We start from the raw sequence: 21,837 nt of genomic DNA, 5'->3' as shown, positions 1-21,837 counted from the left end.
TACAATCCAAAACACTCTCTGACTCTGTGATTCAACAGCAGTTAGCATCTTGAGGCCCACGCTAAAACACCCATACCAGTGCAGTAAGAACACCCAAGATCACACTCCCATCCAAAAAAACAGATTAGTGGTCACTGAAAAGTATTCAAATTTGCCAAAACTCTATCTAGATATTTCATAGTTAAAAACACCTCATGTGTTTAACTTAAGACACACTGGTGTTGCATTTCTTATGCACAGGGCAAGAACAAACTCAGTAGGGACTTGTAAATGTGCAGCTTCCAGAACTGGAGAACAAAAAGGCAGAACGTGGACTACTTTTGTGGCATCTGCAAAGCATGCATGCATCACGAGGCAGAAGAGGACAGCAAGAAAAACAGCTAAAGACCAAAGGCCTCTTGTTCTTCTCCATGGGCCACATTTCCCTACCACCTTCTCCTCCTCTTCCACCCGCCCACTCCCCCTCCCAAGCTTCTAGCATTAAGTAGCAATTATATATCAAGTCGCCACAAAATACTCCAAATTGCAAGTCTCAGCCATTTTCTGAACAGCTCAGTCCTGCATCCCTGGTGAAACCCTCCCAGGAGCTATCATGGGTGTGACAACCATAAATAACTGAAATTCAGCCACAGATAAATACATGTGCTTTAGACTCACTTTTGTTGGCAGCGGACATTCATCAAGTAGCAGCGTTATAACAGCTGGTCCCAGGGGATCTTCTAATGGAATAACTCTAATTAAAGATTGGACAACTTCCAACCAGCCTTCATCTGTCAAACACAAAACAGAAGTAACACTCAGAATTAAAACTGCGATCCTGAAGTGTTCAAAATACATCCTAAAATAAATTGAAGAACAATCCAACAGTTTGGGTTGTTTCTTCTTCTGTTGTTTAAACAGAAGTTTAAATTCAAGGAAAAAAGTTCACAGCAGCCTGGGTAATAGTGAACCCCTCTCTTGTTTGGAGAACAATCTAGCCCAGGACAGAGCACCCTTGAGCTCCCACTGTTATTAGGAAGGAACATGCATGACCAATATGGATGAGCACTTTGTGTCACTGCGATACTCCAGAGTTCAGTGTCCATTGTTGACTCTTAAGTGTTAAATGCTGCATCCATGATGACACTGAGGAAGTATTTCTTCTAGCAAGAATTGGAGGACTCTTCCCACGTTCCCTCAAGGGGGAAGACATGGGCCTCTGAGGAACTGCATTAGCTTGTCCCATGCCTGGTGGTCTAAAGAAAATGTGTTTTCCTAAGGGACAACTCTCATTGCTTAATGAGTAGACAACAGCTTCTATTTGCAAGTATACAATAATCTGCATATAAGATGTTAAACTACTAACAAAGTAAACAGATTTGGATTTACAAGAAAATAGTTCCCTTCGAAGTATCCGCATATAAGAGAGTGAGGTTAAAGAGACCTAGGGCTCCCTTCAACAGTGACCAGTAAATAGGTAATACATTAGAGTATGGGTTTTTGCATATGGGAATGTTTGCACATTCCCCTGATAAACATTTTTCTGAAGTGTTGCAATATCTAATCAGGTTGATTAATTTATTATGATCTAGAAATATATTTCCTAAGACCAGTAGCAACTCTACCAAGAGACAAAAATTCACCTAAACCAGAAATTTAGTGGAGATCTTGAGATGGAGAATTTCTCCTACTGTAACAAAAATGAAACAGCCCATGTTGACGCAGCTCATACTGCAGGAGAACTTAGGGACAGGGTTGGAACAGCTACATCATTAAAGCAGAGGTAAGGAGAGCAAAACCCCAAACAAAAAGTATGTACTATTAGCCTGCATGGGAGCAGATGGGTTTAAACCATGTCTGCCATAAACATCTAGGTTGGTTCTGCCTTGCTGCAGATGAAAATGCTTTATGGCTTACAGTTTAATGCCATTACAACAAGTTTGTGGCCATCCGTTGGCTGCTTCTGGAGAGTTCATGTGGGAATTTTAACAGTTCAAAGCTGAGGCAAATGCAATGAGCTCAGTGAAGCCTCTGAAGGGTAGAACTGTATTTTGGATCCCACCTCCCTAGAGCTACACCAAGTCATCACTCATGCTGCTCACATGCATTCGTCTCTGCAAAGAAAAGGAGAGTCGTGGCTTTGTTCTTTTGTGGGTTTTTTTTGTTTGGGTTTTTTTGGGGTTTTTGGGGGGGAGGGTGGTTTTTTTTTTGGGGGGGGGGGGGTGTTTGCTTTGGAATCACAACTTAAATGCCCAACACAATGCCTTGATACCTGTTTCTGCCATTTCATGCAATGTGATCATTGAATAAGGAGGCTCCTGGTCACTGAAAGAGATATTACACAGGTCAAAATTTATGCACAATCATCAACATAATACACTAAACAATAATACACAGACAGAAAATGACTCCAGTATTTAACAAAAGGAAGTTACACAGGCAGCACACTGCTAACACCACTTTCAGATCTGAAACACAGATGGGAATGGAGCCTTTCTCTGGCTCAAAGTCAACATCTGCATATCTACAATAGCTGATGAATAAAATGGTGATCCATATTTGCATGTCTAAAAGCTGAACATAATCCTTAGTGCTACTCAGCAAGGTTCCTCAGGGTATGAAACAAGAGACTGTGTCAGAGGTTGTGAAGCAAGCCAAGAGCAGTGCACAAGGAACACAGCTTAAACATACTTTCCCCCAGAAATTCTCTGCTAAATATAAATACTAAAAGAGAACAAACCAAAAATCACCCACAAAACTGAAAGGTGAGCCACCTACAAGCATCACAGACTTCAAACTCAGTAACAAGAGCTATAAGAAGTAAGGCAGTCGAACAGAAGCTATTTAACCCAGTCACCTTCCCAACATGAAAACCGTAAAGAGTTCAAATTAGATCAGCTCCTGAAGCTCTGAGCAAGGTGCTGTAGCAAGGACAAGAAGCTACGGCCAGGTCTGTCCATCTGAGCATGCACTGCTGCTGGGAGTACCTAGTACTCAAGTACAAGATCTCAAAATCCTATTTAGTAAGCAACACAGAAATCATACACTGCAGCATGTCCTAAATGCCTTATCTGGGCAGTGCAGATTAACCCCAGGCTTAGAATGATAGGTGCCACATGCAATTTCTATCACACAGGTCTGAAATTAAATCGGAAATGTGAAATACAGATGAATTTTAGAAAATTTCAACACAGATTAATCATGCAGGTAATAAAACTACCTACTTTGGAGGGACTAATTGTAAGAGAAGAGAAGAGAAAAATCTGTTGTGACTAAAGACATCCACCATAAGTACATGTTTTTCTTACCAAACAAATTAACACAATCTTGAATATTTCCACAAGACAATGCTAAAATGAAGTTTCATAGAATCCCAGACTAGTTTGGGTTGGAACTGACCTTAAAGCTCATCCAGTTCCAACCCCCTGCCACAGGCAGGGACACCTTCCACTAGAGCAGGTTGCTCCAAGCCCTCTCCAACCTGGCCTTGAACACTGCCAGGGATGGGGCAGCCACAGCTTCTCTGGGCAACCTGTGCCAGTGTCCTACCACCCTTATGGGAAGGAGTTTTTTCCAGGTGAGCTTCCTCATTTAGAAACAAAACAGTCATTCTGCTAATTTCTTAATTTCGTATAAACACTTCATATAAAGTATAAGCACTTTGTATAAACGGCACTTGGTATAAACTCCAAAAATTAGCACTTATCCTTCTGAGGCTAGGAAATGAAAATTCTTTCCTTGTAGAAAAGGGGTACCTCTAAACACAAAGGGGAAAATAGCAGTGGTCAGAGATGTTTTAGGTCTAAACTTTGAGATTGAAAGCCAACAATAAAACTGAAGCTAACAGGAATTCATTGTAGATCACAGGGTAACAACTTATTTACACTTCATTTCAGAGTGTTCCCGTGCATTAACTTTGAGTATAGATTTTGGAAAAGAATGTCAGAAGAATGGGTTCGATTTCTGTCCTTTGGACTGCTGCCTTTCGCCCTTCAAGGCTCTACTGTCACACTGAAGCCCGTATTTCCAGCCTGCTGTTATTTATGTGGTTTCACATTAGCTTGACATTATTCTTGCACATTTTTTGATATGCAAAGAGATTTGTCAGCTTCTCTACCATTTCCTTCCATTGTAGTGCCTTCAAAACGGAAAAATCAGGCTCTAGGAGGAACAGGTGACAACGGAACATACGCATTCGTAGTCTTGCACCTACACTGAAAACCAAGACTTCCAGGTGTGATTTTTTTCCCCAAGCACGCATTCCTATTAATCTAATAAGGGCTTATCATCAGCTTCAAGTCCAGCAGAACAGCTTGTTAAACTTTCTTCATACACATTTAGAGAGTTTGCTTTACAAAAAGACCCCTCCATTATTCATTCTCTGTCTTATCTGCAAGAGCTTGCAATATTTAGCTGCATTATAAAACCAGCTGGGGCTTACCAGCTGCCTTAATACAAAACAAGGGAAACTCATTTTTGGGCTCCCCATATCCAGACATCGCTACAAGGAAATGGGTCTAGCAAAGGGCTTCCAAGATGGTTGACGGCTGAAGAACATGACACAGAAGCAGAAGCTATGAGAAATAGGTTTGTTCATCCTTAAGGGAGAGTAGTAGAAAGGAGGAGATACCATACTGCTGCCTGCAACTGTGCAATGGGAAAGAGCAGAGAGGACAGCCAGGCTTTTCAGAGTGCACGCAACAGGGGTGTGTTAGAACATGGGAAATTCCAACTTTCAAAACTATTTACTATTTAAACCATGGGCATGGTCAAACACTAGAACAGGGACACAAAGAGGCGGAGGATTTTCTGTATCCTGAAGATGTTCAACACTTGACTAGATAAAGATGTTCAACACTTGACTAGATAAAATCATGAGCCACCTGCTCTTGCTAGACCTGGGTTTTAAGCAGGAGGCTGGAGTGGATGAGCTTCACAAGGTCTGTTCCAACCCACATGTTTATGGGAGTCTAAAAGTATTTCACTGGAGTCAGTATTAACTAAGAAACACAGTAGCTTCAGGAATTTGTCAGAAACAGGACTCCAGGATCAGCAAAATATCTGCTTATTGTCTCTCAGTAGCATAGGAAAGTGCTTACAAGATTACAAAACTGATTTCAAGACCCACAGGAACAGGATCAGCTATGCATGAAGTGTTGTGAAACAGCTTAAGAAGATGAACTTAGGGAAAAGGGGAAGGCATGCAAGATTAGGGAGAGACTTTCAAAACAGTGTTAATTTATGATTTGAAGACAGACCACAAAATAAAACCTGTTAAAAACCCCAAACCCCTCAGATTTAAATGTTCAGAAAAAAAATAAAATCCTGGTATTTCCATTTAAGGCATTTTACAGCAGGAAGGCAAACTCCTCCCCTGCAGGCACAATCCAAAGTAACAGTGAAGGTATATGAATCAAGGCTCACATTGAGCCTCGTCCACCTTAAACTCAAACCTCAGCTGTGAAGCTAGAATAGTTCTTTTCCTTCTGTTTTGGCCTTTCCAATTCCTAGCCTGCACCTAACCCAAAAGATGATCAGCTAACTTATCCCGTCATTTGAAAGGTCCTTCTAAAGCTTTGTAGGAAACAATGCAAACAAACAAAAAAGGATGAAACCATAAATATCCCCCACACCTTTAATAGATGCTTTGAGCATGCAAAGAATGCAATAGTGGGATCAGGAGTTGAACAGTCACAACATGCAGTCACTTAAAACTGGAGAGAAAACATCAGTCTGTTTATACAAGCTAACAAAGATCAAAGCTCTTAGTTTTGCTTAACCTTTTCCAAAGAAGTAAATACAGCCTGAAAACAGAAAACTTGCACAACAACCAGTTTTTTAGGACAGAAGTTCCCAGACTATGGAGTGTTTGTTGCTTCCTAACCTGTGTGTCTATGCCAGGTAAGAAACACTGAGCGCATTCCTCATCCCACCTGGGTGTAGGGCCATACAGGAACTGTGAGAAAGCTCTCAGCTCTTGGAAGAGTCTGTACCTGTGCACTTAGGAGCTACTTCTATTACCTTAGGAAAGGTGCTCCTCTCCTAAGCCTCCAGATGGAAACACACGGCTGCTTCAGGGAGGGTCTGGTGTAGACTGGTGAGAGGATGGAGCCACAGTTTGAGAGGAGACAAGAACATTTTCACTCATGTTGGATTATTCCTTGAGGAGGTACTTACTTATCTACTAACGTCCGAATTACAGCCAGTGTGTCAAGTACTAGCCCATCCACATTCTGTTTTTTCCTTCTTGGTTCATGAGGCCCTCGACCCCTTCTGGGTGGACGGACAGAGTCCCTTGCGTGGCTTCTTGCTTCAGGTACATGTACTCTACTGTTCTCCGTTTGCCGACTCCGAGATTCCACGTTGTCTTCTGCTCCACTGTCATCACGGCAAACACATGAGTTTCCCATATTGCCAGCCCCGAGGGCTCCCAGTAAATGGGGAATGTGGTGCTCTAGAGTCAATAGTAAACCTTGAAAAAGGCTTCTGCTAGCATAGAACACAACCAAAGCAACTACAATCATCTAGAAAGTTTTAAGAGTAATGTTTCTGGGATCCTGAATTGTGATTTTTTTGCATTATAAGCGTTGCTACCAGCTGGAATGAATGGGAAGTCGGAGACTTAGTTTCCGATACAATCAGTTAAAATACACATTGGTCATCCAGAAGGAGGTCTGAAAAAGCAAATCCAAAACAAAGAGTCAGTGTTTCTACTTCTAATGAATAGCAGAAGAATTCCTATTTTAGTCAACAGAATCAGTCCTGGTGGATAAGGCACCTCAAAAACAAAGTTTGTACCTGAAATCTATTGCAGGGAGGGAGACAGGAAGGAAGAGAAGGAGGAGGAGGAGGAAGTGCCCTGGGTAAAGTAGCTCTCGCCCACACACCATTCCTTTCTATGCTACCTATTATTTCCCATTTCTTCCATGGTTTTTGGATGCAGAGGAGCAACTTTGCCTAGCACAGTGTCTAGCATGCTTTAAATCTAGCACACTGCTACCATTTAAGCACTAAGTATTACCAAACCAATTTCATTTATTCTTTATAAAGACATAATGCTTAGGCCACCCAAAGAAAGGCTGAATGCTTAAGCGTCTCATTTCTCCTCAGGAATATTCAGTACCATTTCCAGAAAGAGTCTACAAAATAGCCAAAATTGTAAAGAGCTGAACTTACAGTTATAGCATATCTCAACAAACTGTAGATTTAACAGTGAACTGTTTAGTCCATCTGTGCATAAACATGTCTTTGGAACGTGCCTACATCAACTGGATCCTCAAAGAAGCACCAAGTACCGACCCTGAAATAAACAGGAATTACAGACACCATTTTAATGCCTACAGATCTAATTGGGATTTTGAAAGGGGTGTTTTCCATGCAGGTTTATGCTTGTTCAGGTCTAGTGTCAAACCAACCTTCTTTTTTTGGGAACGAAAACTAATTCAATCATTCTTTTGTTCTTTATTCAAACGGTTTGGATCAAATACAGGCCCACTAGCAACTGAGATTGTAAGGTAGTCCCTCCAAACCATTATGCTGAGAATGCTAGCAAGAGCAAAAAGACTCAGACCTCCATTTCATCAGAACTGATTTTTCAAGCCATAGGGCATATTTCTATAGATCATTAAAGTTTCACCTAAAATAAAGCCTTACAAAAGACATCATTTCATTACTTAAGCATTTCAGGCATGCCAGAATAAATAAGTAACTTTTAAGACTAAGCACATATTATTCTTTTAAGAACCAAGTTTAACTTAAGCTAGAAATTACGGTGAATATATTGTACCAGGTTATTATTATTATTATACAATCATTAAATAATTTAACAGTACACATGTGGCACCATGAAGTTAAAAAAAAAAAAAAAGGCAAAGACCTTTCAAATATGAAAGGCTGCCATTTGGGACAAGATCATAACAACATTACTTGGGAAGCCAGACACCGGTGATGGGAACAAGTCTCTGCATGTCCAGCTCTCGCTGGCAGCACTGCAAACAAATTCTCAGACTCGTCTCTAGTTTGAGGTACATTATCTTCTTATAGCACAGTGAAAGGTTCCATATTAAGAAATTAGCTGAAGGCTAACTAGGGAAGAAAAAATCCCTCAAGGGATACTAATTGCAAAAAAATTACAAGATCTTGACAACTCATTCAAGAAATTCCTAAACCATGGATCATTAGAAGGGTTCTGGCACCACAATGTGCTTGCCTTACTCTCTAAGCAGTAGGACCACAATAAGTGGTGGGACACAAAGCTCAGGAGCCCTTCCATCTGAGCCAGCACAGCTGTTGACTTCGTAGTCAGCCAGTCAAAAGTATATGTGAGGGAGCCAATACAGATTGCATGGATCTTAAACAGAATTGTGCAAGATCGCAACAGGTTCAGATGACTTTGAAAGGTTGGGGGGGTATCTGGGGGAGTTATTTTTTAAAAAGAGCTAGTTACATTAAACACAAAACATGTCTTCCCAAGGAAAAATATGCATGGATCTATGAATCTAGACCATTTAAGGACATTTTAGTAACATAATTCTAAAATATAAAACAGTTACAGGTATAGAATCTGAATTAAGCTGTTCTGTAGTTTACAAAAATGTTAACATAGTAAACCTCTTCTCATCAAAATGAGCAAGGAAAAACTGTACTTTATGGATCAGCAGTATGGTCCTAACTAAGGAACAAAAATAGACATAAGATCAAAACCAGTAAGTAAAACCTAGGTTTTTCTGGTTGACAACTTAAAGCATGATTAAGAACAAGTGGTTCTGGTCAACTCACCCTTAGGTATGTTTGGCTCAGGAACAGTTGGGCTTGCTCACAAAGAGCTGTTACAGAAGTAGACTGTACTTCAGGGTGCAGTTGTAGTTGTATCTGGAACAGCAGCACTCTGTAAGCCTTTATGGTAGGCAGCGAGTCATTAGGGCTGACTCTGCTTTCACTTTTAGGAACTATGCTGAAGAGTCCCTGAAGACAGATGGAAAAGAACAAACAATTCACTTGGAAACTGCCTCTAAGGTAGATGTTTTCCACCTCCTCCCTACACCCCCCATGACATCAAGCCATGCTGTTATTTTCAACTACATTCAGCCTTACAGGGGAAATGCTCTTGAGGCTTCAAAAACCAATTTGCCACCTACTAGCTTTAGGACTAGACACAGCTACAAAAAAACCCCCACAATTAGTTTTTACAGCCTTGGTACTCCAGACACCATAGCACCAAGTGCAGAGCAGTGACCAACTCCTCGCCTCAAATTACTGCTTACAGGAAGAAGAGGAGCACAATAGTATCTGTTCCAGGTCACCCTCAAGTAGGGACAGCAGAACATAAAAGCAAGCAGACTATAAAAGTTGATTAGATAAAGGGAAAGAGAGAAATGACAGGATAAACTCCCCTTATTTAGTAGAAACTGAGTTTAACAGCACTCCCTTGGCTGTTGCCTACCATCATGTACACGGAGTTCATTGTCAAGTCTCAGACAAACCGAGAGGCTCAATAATCAGGAACATAAGGTAGAAGGGAGCTGGGCTTGTTCAGCCTGGAGAAGAGAAGGCTCCAGGGAGACCTTAGAGCAGCTCCAGTGCCTAAAGGGGCTACAAGAAACCTGGAGACGGGCTTTGGACAAGGGCCAAAGGACAGGACAGGACAAGGGGGAATGGCTTTAACCTGACAGAGGGGAGATTGAGATGAGATCTTGGGAAGAAGTTCTTCCTCATGAGGGTGATGAGGCGCTGGCACAGGTTGCCCAGAGAAGCTGTGGCTGCCCCATTCCTGGCAGTGTTCAAGGCCAGCTTGGACAGGGCTTGAAGGAACCTGGTCTAGTGGGATGTGCCCCTGCCAGTCTGTGATTCTATGAAGACCACTACAGATCTGCCTTGCAAACTAGCAACAGAGTACCAATGTGTGAGGAAAGGTTCTGAAGTGCAGAGGAAAAGCTTTCTAAGAGAAGTCTTTTAAAACAGTGATGTAGTGGATTGCATTAGAGCTGGGGCATTTTTAAAGGGCAGCTTTACAGCATAATGAACTTCAGCATTTGGCTGTCAGTGGCCATCCTGACTCCCTCACCCCCACTGCTGAAGAAAAGATGATGACGGCATCAAACTTCAGTTCAGGTCAGCTGCAGGACGGAACAGGGAGGGAAATACAGTAGAGAGGGAGATGCAAGTGATGAGTGAACAAATCTGCATCTGTCCAAACTCAGAGACATGGGCAACACACAAAACCAAAAGCATTTTGTACATCATTAAAGATTAAATATATTATTGTTTCAATACGATATAACAATCTCTCCATACAGACATGGAAAGAAATTTTAAAATTTAACTTCAAGCCTAATTTTTGAAAATCCCTGCTCTCAGTAAAACCTTGACACTAAAATGTTCTGTTTTGGTTTTTAATTCTAAAAATACTTCACAGTCCACTTGCAAATACTGTGGCAATAAAACATGAGTTGTTTTTTTTAAAGACCTTGTCTAAAAGAAGAAAAAAATTTTCAAGGAGCAAACCAAGAATGTTATAAAAGCAGCATTAAGAGAGGCCAAGAGAAGCCTCGTGTCCTACCTAGCAGCAGACACTTAAGGCCAGGCTTAACAGCAAGCACATGCCAACAGACAAACACACACTTTCCTAGCGTTCAGCAGTTACACAGCTGAGTCTCTGCAACTGCTCTGAAAATTCAGCAGTCTTCCATGATAAGACCATGACCAACTGTTCACCAAAGAGTACAAGTTTCCTTATAAATTATGCTATTGGAGAATTTAGTGTGGATTGCTACTTTTACCGACTGTGTTTGAACATCCCCTCCAAACACTCTTTAACCCAAACATTGTGAGCTAACAGCTGTGATTCAACTAAGCAACAGCACCATTTTCTTAAACAGTTAGTGCAAGTCAAAGTAGAACTGAAAGTCTTCAGATGAAGCCACTGTGTGTGCAAATACCAGCAAGAGCTAAGCTAAATGACGGAAGGAAAACAGGTTCTGCATGCTAAAAGCTGTGAGCCCTTTCCCTGCAGTTAGATTTTGTGTCACTCAGACACACTGCAATGCTAGAAAGCCCCATCCCATCAGTTTTGCACTGGCCCAAGGAATGTTCTTTTAGGAAATTCACAAAATGATAACACAACTATGAGAGCTGTTCACAGCAGCAGCCAGGTTGATAAAAGTGGTAACATTTACTTTACTTTGCAGTGGTATTTTAATAAAAGCTAGACCCCATGTTTTGAAGTGCAAAAACACGGTAAAGGTAGCAGCAGCCAGTACCTGCTTTCCAACAGGCAGGGCCATCCATTCACCCTGAATTCTGACCATCAGTTGCAACTTGTGCTACCAGCCATTGGGAGCATCCCTGCCACAACCAAGCAGCCACTCTCCTGGAAGGCTCAAGCACGTACGCAGATGCATGAAGGAGATGCAATCTGCATAGACTGACCAGCTTGCTACCACGAGAAGCCCAAGAGGGCAAGGTGAGCTCATCCTCCAGTGGAATGACTGCTGAGTGGATTTGCACCTGCGGGGCAGTGAGGACAGCCAGCCAACCCAAAGGAGCCTCCTCTGCACCAGCCCACGGAGCACGCCCATGGAGAAGTCAGCTCCAAGTGGCATTAGGCTCCTTCTCTCTGCAATGCGCAGCCCAAGAGCCAGTGATTCATCCCCTCAAATATTTGCTTACACCCAATCATAATACTGCCTCATAATGGAAAATGCCTTTCCTTTCCATGAAATGGGAGTGCACTGCCCAGCAAACAAAAAGACCTTCACACACATAAGTAGAAAAGGTTTCAGCTATCAGAACCGCTTTTCCACTTTCTGCCATTGTTACAGGAGTAAGACCAACAATTTCTCAAGAGCAAAGTAACACAGGAGCTCAATCAGCAAACCACATCATGAAGTTGAGAGCTTTTCAAATGCAAAACAGAGTTTTGGGCAGCAGCTTCCTATTAAAGAGAGAAAATAATTAGAAATATTTCCTCAGTATTTCTGTCCCAAAGACACAATGCTCCTAAAAGGGAAGAAGAGATGGAAATACTTGTGATATCAGATGAAAAGTTCAAATACCACAAGAAGGAAACACAGCTGATGAATTACTGCAAGATAATCGACTTCAATACAGGAATGAGAAGGGGAAGAAGCCCGTTTCCAAGTACAAGCTTTCATAACATGGAGAGGATATCAGGCTGCAAATGACTGGGTAGGCGATAAGAACCCAGAATTTCCAGCAAAATAAAAACAATTATCACAGAACTACAGAATACCAGACTGGTTTGGGTTGGAAGGGATTTTAAAGCTCATCCAATTACAACCCCCTGCCATGGGCAGGGACACCTAATAGATCAGGTTGCTCCAAGCCCCATCCAACCTGGCCTTGAACACTGCCAGGGATGGGGCAGCCACAGCTTCTCTGGGCAACCTGTGCCAGCGCCTCATCACCCTCACAGGGAAGAACTTCTTCCTAAAAATCTCATCTCGATCTCCCCTCTGTCAGGCTAAAGCCATTCCCCCTTGTCCTGTCACTACAGGCCCTTGACCAAAGCCCCTCTCCAGGTTTCTTGTAGCCCTTTTAGGCACTGGAGCTGCTCTAAGGTCTCCCTGGAGCCTTCTCTTCTCCAGGCTGAACAAGCCCAGCTCTCTCAGCCTGTCTGCAGAGCAGAGGGGCTCCAGCCCTTGCAGCATCCCCATGGCCTCTTCTGAACTCGCTCCAACAGCTCCACATCCTTTTTGTGTTGTTGCCCCAGAGCTGGACGCAGGACGGCAGGGGGGGTCTCCCCAGAGAGGAGCAAAGGGGCAGAATCCCCTCCCTCGACCTGCTGCTCATGCTCTGGGGATGCAGCCCAGCACATAGCGGGGATTCGGGCTCCAGCTCACACTGAAGCCGGGTTATGGGAACCTTCTCCTCACCCAAGACCCCTAAGTCCTTCTCCTCAGGGCTGCTCCATCCAGTCTCTGCCCAGCCTGTGTTTGTGCTTGGGATTGCTTCAATCCAGGCGCAGGACCTTGTAATTATAATGTGAAACTGAGACTCTCTCAGAAGATCACATTGAGATCAGAGGTCAACCTTTCAAGTGTAAGACTTGTGCAACTAAAGAGAAATAACTACTTGGCATCTAACGTGGCTATCACGCAGCACACGCATAAGTGCACCACAGCCTTCAGGAGGAGCAAGTAAATGCTGTGCCAGTCCTTGTGCATGCAGTAACCCAGCACTGGATTGTGTAATTGGAATCAAATCTCTAATTCAAGTCTATTTCTTTTAAAATATCCTGGAGGGTTAGACCTAGTGTAAAAACTCAGTGGGAGACAGCATTTACTGGCATGCAGTATGTCACCATCCGATGGACAAAGCCATTACCACAGTCATTTCTTCCCTTGCTGTAGTCAGAGCACCTTAAACTGACTGACCATGCCTGTTTCACAAAAAGGTGAAGAGACTGATCACATCTGGAAACTTTCCAGCTCTTGCCAAGGTACTTGTCAGTGAAACCCCACAGGGGTGTGCAGGGCTTACTCTTAAATTGGGCTTTACCCCTGCAGTCTCCTCTAGGTGATTCTAGCATGGTCAGAAACACCGAGTAGCTGAAGGATCTGATCTCTCATTTGACTTGATTTAACAGTCAAAGACAGAAGATGCAGTAGACACCAAGTACCACCACAGTAGTTTCTTCCCTGTGTGGGTGGTGAGGGGCTGGCACAGGTTGCCCAGAGAAGCTGTGGCTGCCCCATCCCTGGCAGTGTTCAAGGCCAGGTTGGACGGGGCTTGGAGCAAGCTGGTCTAGTGGAAGGTGTCCCTGCATGTGGCAGGAGGTTGTAACTGGATGAGCTTTAAGGTCCCTTCCAACCCAAACCATTCTATGATTCTGTGATTCTTTCTATGTAGACTCACTGTGAAAGTCAGAGTTTATTATCACCTGGACATTGGATTATTTTGTCTTTTTACTTGCCTTAAATCTGTTTATTAAGCTGGTACAGGAATGCTAAAATTGCAACATGGATTTAAAGTCAACTTCACTTTCTCACTTAAACTGGTATCTCCAAAGACGGCCTAGTAAAGAGACTCCTGTCCTGCCCAGGTTTTCCCTTACCTCTGGATACACTCATGCTCAGGGCTCCTCAGGCACCAGAGACTGTTCTGCTACAGCTCTTTCTGAGGAAGAAACTGAAGCAGTTACCACTGTCTGAGCCTTCCCATTTGAGAGGTCTTAATTTGTCTCCTCACAATCATTTAGGTGGAACTGTCCTTTGTACCCCAGCCTCCAGAAAATCTGAGCTTCACTTTATGTCTAAGTCACTCATTCAATGCTGGCATCAATCATGCTTCCTGGTTCTCATCTCCTCAGGCTGTCGACAGGTCATTATATTTCTTTTCAGAGACAAAGCTCGAAGTTATGCTTTGAGGCAGATGACTACACTTCTGAGATAAGGATCTTTTAACCAGATAGTGGTATTTGACAGCTCTGGTGCAGCTGAACAAGAGTTGCCTCCCGCAGGCTGACGTGGTGTGGCAGAGCTGTATGATCTCAGCAGTTGCCCAAAGAGTAGGGTATAATGTACGCTTCAGAAGTGGCAGGAGGATTAGGATAATGCCCTGCAGATGTAATCTGACAGATTTAAGAGATACAAGCAGAGATAAGAGATACAAGAGATACAAGAGATAATATTGATAAGCTATACCGTACTAAATTTTCGCACATTCATTTGGAGGCTTAAACGTAAATCCTTCAATTAATTCAAGTTAGTCTTCCTTGCTGCCCTGAAAGTTACAGACCTGAACAATACATTAATTGGCTAAACTTTGACAAAAGGATTCCTGATATCAGCATTCAAAACTTAAGGGGAAAAAAAATATCAAGACATTTCAGAACAGACAGTGCTGGGAGGAAAGTGTGGACTCTTTGGGTACCAAAGAGAGGTGTAGAATCACAAAGAAACACCACAAACACAAAGCATTGGTTTTTAAGTTTTTTCTAGTAAACTTAAATAATAGTCTGTTTCAGAAAGGATAATGCTTTACCTATATTACTACCCAGAAACCAATGAAAGTTCTCTTAAATTATGGAGAGATCAACTCCTTGTTGCAGTAATACATACTTAAAGCACCTCATATATTAATAAAATATAAACCATAAAAGCACTTTGGAGGGACAAATCAAGAGACCGAGCAGCTCAAACAGTCACACAGGGTAGTCCTGCTGTGGAAACTAGATCTTGGGCTGGTATCCAAGTAATCATCCCGTGGGCTACAGAAAGATGCTACAAGCAAGGTGTGCTGGAAGCAGCAGCAGATCCTTGTCAGCAAACCACCAGCTTCATGTAACTGAGCTGGCACAGTGACAGCCCAGAGTTGTGCTGTTTCTTGTCTGTAAACTAATCTCAGTGCTTTTGTTTCTTCTAAGTTAGAGCTGGGCTTGTTTTCAAAGGAAGTCAGGTAGAGAACTGCTCTGCAGAAGGCAGAACAGTTTCCTGTTGTAGACCACAGAGAGGAGCCCCACTAGACAGCATGACTAAGCTATTACGAGTGCGTAAACCACTGAAAACAGTTTTGAATGTGTGAAAGATTTTGATAACATTGCTGAAGAATTCAGTGATGCCTCAATTGGAAGCCTGCATTTCATCTGTGTGACAACTGCCTTGGAGAGCTGAGCACGGAGCAGACAATGTCTAGACCCTCCTATTCTCAGCCTCACCAAATTTGTCACTTTGTGACACTGGTGATCTCAAATGTGAAAAACCTAACAGTGCAGCAGGAAACAGGCTGAAGAAAGCTCCCCTTCTTGATCAATTGAAGCAGCACTGGAGGATGGCCCGATCTGTCAGCGGCTGTAGCTGAAAGCCAGAGTTGTGACCTTCCTTGCTAGCCAAGGAAAGCTGACAGCTCTTTGCTAGCCTAAGTTCAGGACTGTACCAGCAGAGCAGAAGACATCTTTCTGATTCTCTTTCCTCCTGTAAGTGGATACTGTGACAGCCACTTAAGACATGGTCACCCAAGTCAAATATAACATGTAGGTCACTAGGCTAGCAAACCTGCCTCAGAGGCACTCTCGGAAAGCATGATCACTGATCTGTCTGGGGCTTCCAGAGCTGAAGTCTACAGAACTTGATGCACAGCTCTGGGCAGGTCACTGGAACCCCTTATCTCACCTATTCAAAAGAAAACAAAACAAAAAACCACAACGAAAACCCACACAGGAGTTCAGCTATGTTTCTCACCATTTGTCTCTTCAGGTTCTGTCTTGGGGACCTTTTCTCTGCCCTGCTACAAGTCTACCAGGAAAGCATGCTGCAGGAGATCCTGAGGTGGAAGAGGCAACCATGCATGACAAGTGCTTCCATCAGCAGCACAGCCACTGACTCCAGGTCTCACAGGTATCCTGTTCCTACCACTGAGCTGGGGTATTTACTTTTTTCTAGTGTTCTAAGGCCTCCATCGGTATGAAGAAACTCAGAGGAAGTTGGTCAATGAGTTTCAGAGCTCCTGTGACCAAGAAGAGGAAGGGGAATGATTGCCCAAGAGATGACTTGGACAGGAACAGAGGGGTTAGGAAGGGGGATGAAGACAAACGTGTATGTGTTTAATGGCTTAAACAAGAGTGTGTAGCCATTTAATTTATTGCTGCACATCAGAAAAGACAGAAAGCACAAAGCAATTTAAGCAGCTTTCAAAAAGCAGTAATTATATCAGGAACACAAAGTCACCATCATCTGGGACTTCTAAATAATTCTGAGAAATTTCACGAGAATTAAGATAAAATTGTTTTGATAATTACACTTAGATACTACTTCACTAGGTGCTCCAGAGGGGTAAAAATCTAAAGAGAACAACTCGCCCATTGGTCTTATGATATTTTTTTAATGTTTCATTCCAGAACTGATACATTGACCAGAGTTTGGGTGTGAACACACACATCATTCTTCACTCGTCATTAGGTGAATGTTTTTAGAAGCATTGAAGAATTCTAAGCTTTCTGCACGTCACGAGACAGCTTTGCTTTTAAATAAAAATGAGCATCAGCATACCTGCTGGGTTTTCATTTTCCAGTATCACTTTCTAGCACATCCCACTGTCTACAAGAGCACGTAAAATATGCACAAATGGCCTAGCCTTCCAGCATGTGGTTCATTGGCTGCTCTCTAACCTGTGTTTCAAGCTATATTAATATCAGTTTGTGCACGTGCACTGAAGCAAGCAATTCCAAAAGCCACACCAATACTTCAAAACATCCTCAGTTCTTGTCCTTCTCCTCATGCCTAGCAAAACATCAAGATATTCAGAAACTTAACAGCAAGAGCAAAGTGTTCCCTATGGCAAAAGAAGCCTTAGAAAGGGAGAAAAATAACTACAGTTGCAAGTGTTTTGCTTGCATCTTCTCCCAAGGGGAGAGATGTATCAGGTAAAGGATGGATTTCTTGTTGCTGATCATGGTAACCCGCTGAACCCCCATTAATAAGCATACATTAACAATGAGGCACCCCAGATTTTGAACTGTCAGGTATCACCACAGACTCGTAGAATAGTTTGTGCTGGGATGGGCCTTAAAGCTCATCCAGTTCCAACTCCCTGCCACGGGCAGGGACACCATCCACTAGACCAGGTTGCCCCAAGCCCCGTCCAACCTGGCCTTGAACACTGCCAGGGATGGGGCAGCCACAGCTCCTCTGGGCAACCTGTGCCAGCGCCTCAGCACCCTCACAGGGAAGAACTTCTGCCTAAGATCTCATCTCAATCTCCCCCCTGTCAGGTTAAAGCCATTCCCCCTTGTCCTGTCCCTGCAGTCCCTTGTCCAAAGCCCCTCTCCAGCTTTCTGGTAGCCCCTTTAGGCACTGGAGCTGCTCTAAGGCCTCCCTAGAGCCTTCTGTTCTCCAGAATGGATAAAACCTATCAAATACACAGAGTTCCCATGGCAGCATTGTGCTTCTAAAGCACAAGTTTTGGCCACAGTAGCAGTAATCAAGGTTTGGAGTAATTACAGCCAGGGCTGAAGAGAGATGATGATGCATTGGTCAGTCACATGATTAAGTCACACGTGAACATTTGACTTCTGTTAGACCTCAACACCATAATGAATAATAGAAAATGCAATAAAGATTACGCTGGCACAGGTGCTGCTGTGACATGCCAGCTTCACAGCCACCAAATACAATCCGGGAATTGGCAGGACACAAGGAAACACAAAGTGCAGCGACATGACACAATTCTAATGAGAATTATAAAGACAAAATCCCAGCACAGCACCTTTGCCTGCACTATGTTAAAGCAAGGAATAAATTCAAAGTCTACTGAGCAATCATGAGCTCAGGAGAGGGAAAACCAAAAAACACCACCACCACAAAACCAACCAGTTTAAAACGCTGAACACAACATGCTGACAATAGAGCAAAACAGGACAAACTTCATCACATTAGCTTGCCTTTAATTTACTGCAAGGTGACAGCGTTTTAGCTTGATGATCCTGTGTCAAGAGGGAAACCAAGCAGTGCATATGATGAGCTCTGCTCCACTCTGAAGGTACCAACGCATGTTGAAGTGACTTAGAGACCAAGAGGAGACACTTTAAAACACAATATGTTGGCAGATAGGGGAGATACTGGTGTGAAAGGAAATCTGAACAAAGAAGCCTAAGGAATAGAATGCGAGGTAGCATATCACGACAAATTAGCATCTTTTTATCATTAATCACTGATTACTGATAACACTAACTTATTACTTACACCACTAAATATCCACCTTTTATTCCTTAATTTTAACAAACTAGCAAAAAGCTTGAGGGAAATGGACTTTGGTATCACCTTATGGGCAGGGTATGAGAGATGTCTTACTTTACTTACAACATTTTGGTTCACTCCTATAATCTATTTCAGCCTATTCATTAGGCTCACAGCAAATGAAGCATGCAGAGAGCCAGACCTCTAGAGTGAAATTACTGAAAACACACTAAAAGAAGAGCATTGAAGTTGTGCAGAAAACCACCACATCCCTTCTAAGAGAAAAAAAAAAAAAGGGGGGCGCATTAATAAAAGCACAGAACGAAGTTAACAGTGAGATGAAGTGAGCCACTGAGAGATCACTGAATTCCAAGGCCACAGGGGATACCAGAGTGGCCAATATGAAGCACTGCAGCCAAACTCCACAGATAGGAGGTGAAGGCCAACAAAAAGGAAAGTTACAGACTTCAAGGAAATCAATCACCCCACCTATGCAGAAGCACACACCAGTACCACAGCTGAGGGAGGCGTGGGGACTAGCTGAGTATCAGCTATCTAAGTATCTAAGAGCAAGTAGAGAACCGAAACTAAGGCTAACAATCAATCACGAATAGCAAGAGTAATGGCAAGAGGTGTGCAGAATGCAAGATGCTGCATTAAAAGATCCTGAATAAGCTTCCCAGGCAAGTGACAGACAGCTCATGCTGAAAACTTTCAGCTAGCAGAAACCTCGAGAGAGTGTTTGGATGAAAAGAAGAAATGATCATGTAAATACAAGAGCTTCATGCATCTGAAAAAAAAACCAAAACCCAACAAACCAACAAACCAACCCCACACCAGGAGAAATACACAACGTATTCAACCAGACCTAGGAGAACAAACAGCAGAGATTAGGGCACAAAGGAATAACAGTAACATCCTAAAAGAAGAGACACAGGAACGGGTGCCAGCAGGAGAGAGGACTTCTTTTGCTGAGTGGGCTTTGGCAGAGAACAAAGACACATGCAAGAGCACTTGCAGAAGAAAGGGTCAGATTCAGATCAAAACAATCAATTCTTTGCATGTGGATAAATGCAAGAGAAAACCACATTTAACAGCATCCTCGATTCTTAAAAAAGTATGAGACTTTTAAGTAGTTTTTTACAGTCCTGCAGAAATCCACAGTCAAATACTGGAGTCCAAGAGGAGACAAGATGTGAGGGAATATTTCCAATGGCTCATAGGTGTTGAGCATTCACTGTGAACAGATTTCTACAGTTTAGCAGGGAAACAGCAAAAATCTTAAGCCTGAGAAGTAAACTGGACACAAATGGATGTAGATCTCCACATGACAATAACCTCATATCACTGATCCACGTACAGAACATTGTAAGGTGGAAGAACTGAACCGAGGACCAGCATGAGAGAAAAAAATGCACCAATACAAATGCATTCATTGTGAGACAAATGACAGAAAAATTAAAAATCTGAAGCAAAGCTAGTGCTAACTGGAAAAAAATATCTTATCTTCAAGAAAACAAACACCAACACAAACCTAAAAGGAAAAAAAAAGCCACCAAACACACCAGCACTCGGAAAACATTGCAGTATCTATAAGGCTGAATAAATTTAGAAGAGAAAAGGCAGCTCTTCTATCTATGCTTCCCCATGGAGCAAAGCTCCCTGCATGAAAAACACTGACAAGTGCAGGCTGAGAACAGAACCAGCTCGGAGGTCGGGTGGTTACCGAGAGCTTCGGAGCAAGATTTTGCAATAACAGAACAGAAAATGAAACCCATGATGTACACTCATCCCTAGTAATGTCTCCACTACATTAAGACTCTACCCAGAACGGACTCTGGACCTTCTGCTGCACAACAAAAGGTAAGAAACAGTAGTATTAAAGAAGGGGGAGCGATGAAGATATGCAAGGTAGAAACAATGATCAGCAGGGCAAAATCAGAGGGCTTAATAGAGAAACGCATGCTTGATATCAGCACAACGAAGGCAGTACAAAGACCTGCTTTGTAAGCTGTGAACTAAGAGCAAAGCAGCACCCTGGTGTTACCACTGCCCAATCCAGTGCCCAAACCAGAACCTCTAGGTGAAGAGCTGCACTTGGTAGCTCACTCCACTTTTTTATATTTACTCTGTAAGAGCAAAAAGTTGCTCTGCAGCAATATTTTTACAGCGATAGTGGTAGAAAGTTGTGGGACTCTGACTTTTTACCTCGATATAAAAATATCCCAGGGCTCAACACGATTCTTCCGAGTGTTCCCGAGCTCCCAGAGCAGCCGGTCACCTCGCCCCAGCCCGCCCCGGACCGCTGGAGCAAACCCGTGTTTTGCAAGTCATACAGGCTTCAGGACGAGCTCTCAGCACCCGCCGTAACACCAAATGGCCCTGGGCCCGGGCCGCCCGATTCCACCAAACCCCGGTTTCATCCCAGTTTCGCTACTTTCTTTTGCGAGCTCCCAACCTTGCACCTCAGCCCGGCTCTCACCAGCTCCAGGGCCTCCCCCAGCAGCACGAGAAGAACCCGGCGTGCAGCAGCCTCCTCCTGCCGGCTGTCGTTCCCGGGGAGTACGGGAGACCCCAGCGAGGCAGCGCGCTGCCCTAAGAGCCAGGGGAGCGCAGCGCGGCCGCTGCCTCAGGCCCGGCCCCAGCTCCGCGTCAGGTTCCAGCCCTCACACCGCCTCCCCTCCAGGACCCTGCCCCGGCAGCGGCGGCAGCACACGCGGGAAGCCGGACGGCGGAGTGGAGGCAAGCGCCGCGCCCTCCCCTCGTTAACCTGAGGCCGGCTCCAGCGTACCGGGCCCGCTACCACCACAGCCCAACCCAGCGCTGCCCCTTCCCCTCAGCACCAGCCCGGTGCCCGCCCCGCTCCACCTCAGCTCCACGGTAGGTAGGCGACCCGCCCGCCTCGCCGCTGCCGCCCGAGGGCGCGGCGCAGCGCTGCCCGCAGCGCTGCCCACCCCACTGCCGCCTCGCCCGCACCTCACCTCAACACCAGCGGAGCGCAGCAGCACCCGCGCACTGCACTGCACTGCACTGCACTGCACTGCACTGCACTGCACTGCACTGCGGCCCGGCCCCGCCGCTCCTTTGTGCCGCGGCGGCGCACGGCGGAAAGATGGAGGCGACGCACGGCCCGCCCCCGCCCCGCCCGGCCCCGCCCCCCACCGTC

At 44.0% G+C, this 21,837-nt stretch overlaps 1 protein-coding gene across 7 annotated transcripts in view; it reads right to left on the bottom strand.

The window, feature by feature from the left end:
- The window catches only part of RSPRY1 (ring finger and SPRY domain containing 1), a 40,480-nt gene extending 18,714 nt beyond the window's left edge, over positions 1–21,766 (bottom strand). Inside the window, exons 1-6 of one of the 7 annotated variants that reach the window (XR_003994998.1) lie at positions 8,758–9,122; positions 7,156–7,279; positions 6,157–6,653; positions 2,252–2,304; positions 1,099–1,254; positions 658–770 (exon numbers count right to left, since the gene is read on the bottom strand). Coding sequence is in view for 6 of the 7 variants with exons in the window: in XM_030511537.1 (XP_030367397.1) it covers positions 658–770; positions 1,099–1,254; positions 2,252–2,304; positions 6,157–6,503 (669 nt within the window). In the remaining variant the exon portion in view is untranslated. Of the gene's footprint in view, positions 1–657; positions 771–1,098; positions 1,255–2,251; positions 2,305–6,156; positions 6,654–7,155; positions 7,280–8,757; positions 9,123–21,539 lie in introns of those variants that run through there. The other 6 variants (XM_030511540.1, XM_030511541.1, XM_030511538.1 and 3 more) reach the window with 6 other exon arrangements.
- Positions 21,767–21,837: the final 71 nt, after the last annotated feature.

Source organism: Strigops habroptila, chromosome Z (genome assembly GCF_004027225.2).
Source record: "Strigops habroptila isolate Jane chromosome Z, bStrHab1.2.pri, whole genome shotgun sequence".
Lineage (NCBI taxonomy): Eukaryota > Metazoa > Chordata > Aves > Psittaciformes > Psittacidae > Strigops > Strigops habroptila.
The sequence above is the reverse complement of the archived record's forward strand: the minus strand, read 5'-3'. Positions and strand labels throughout refer to the sequence as shown.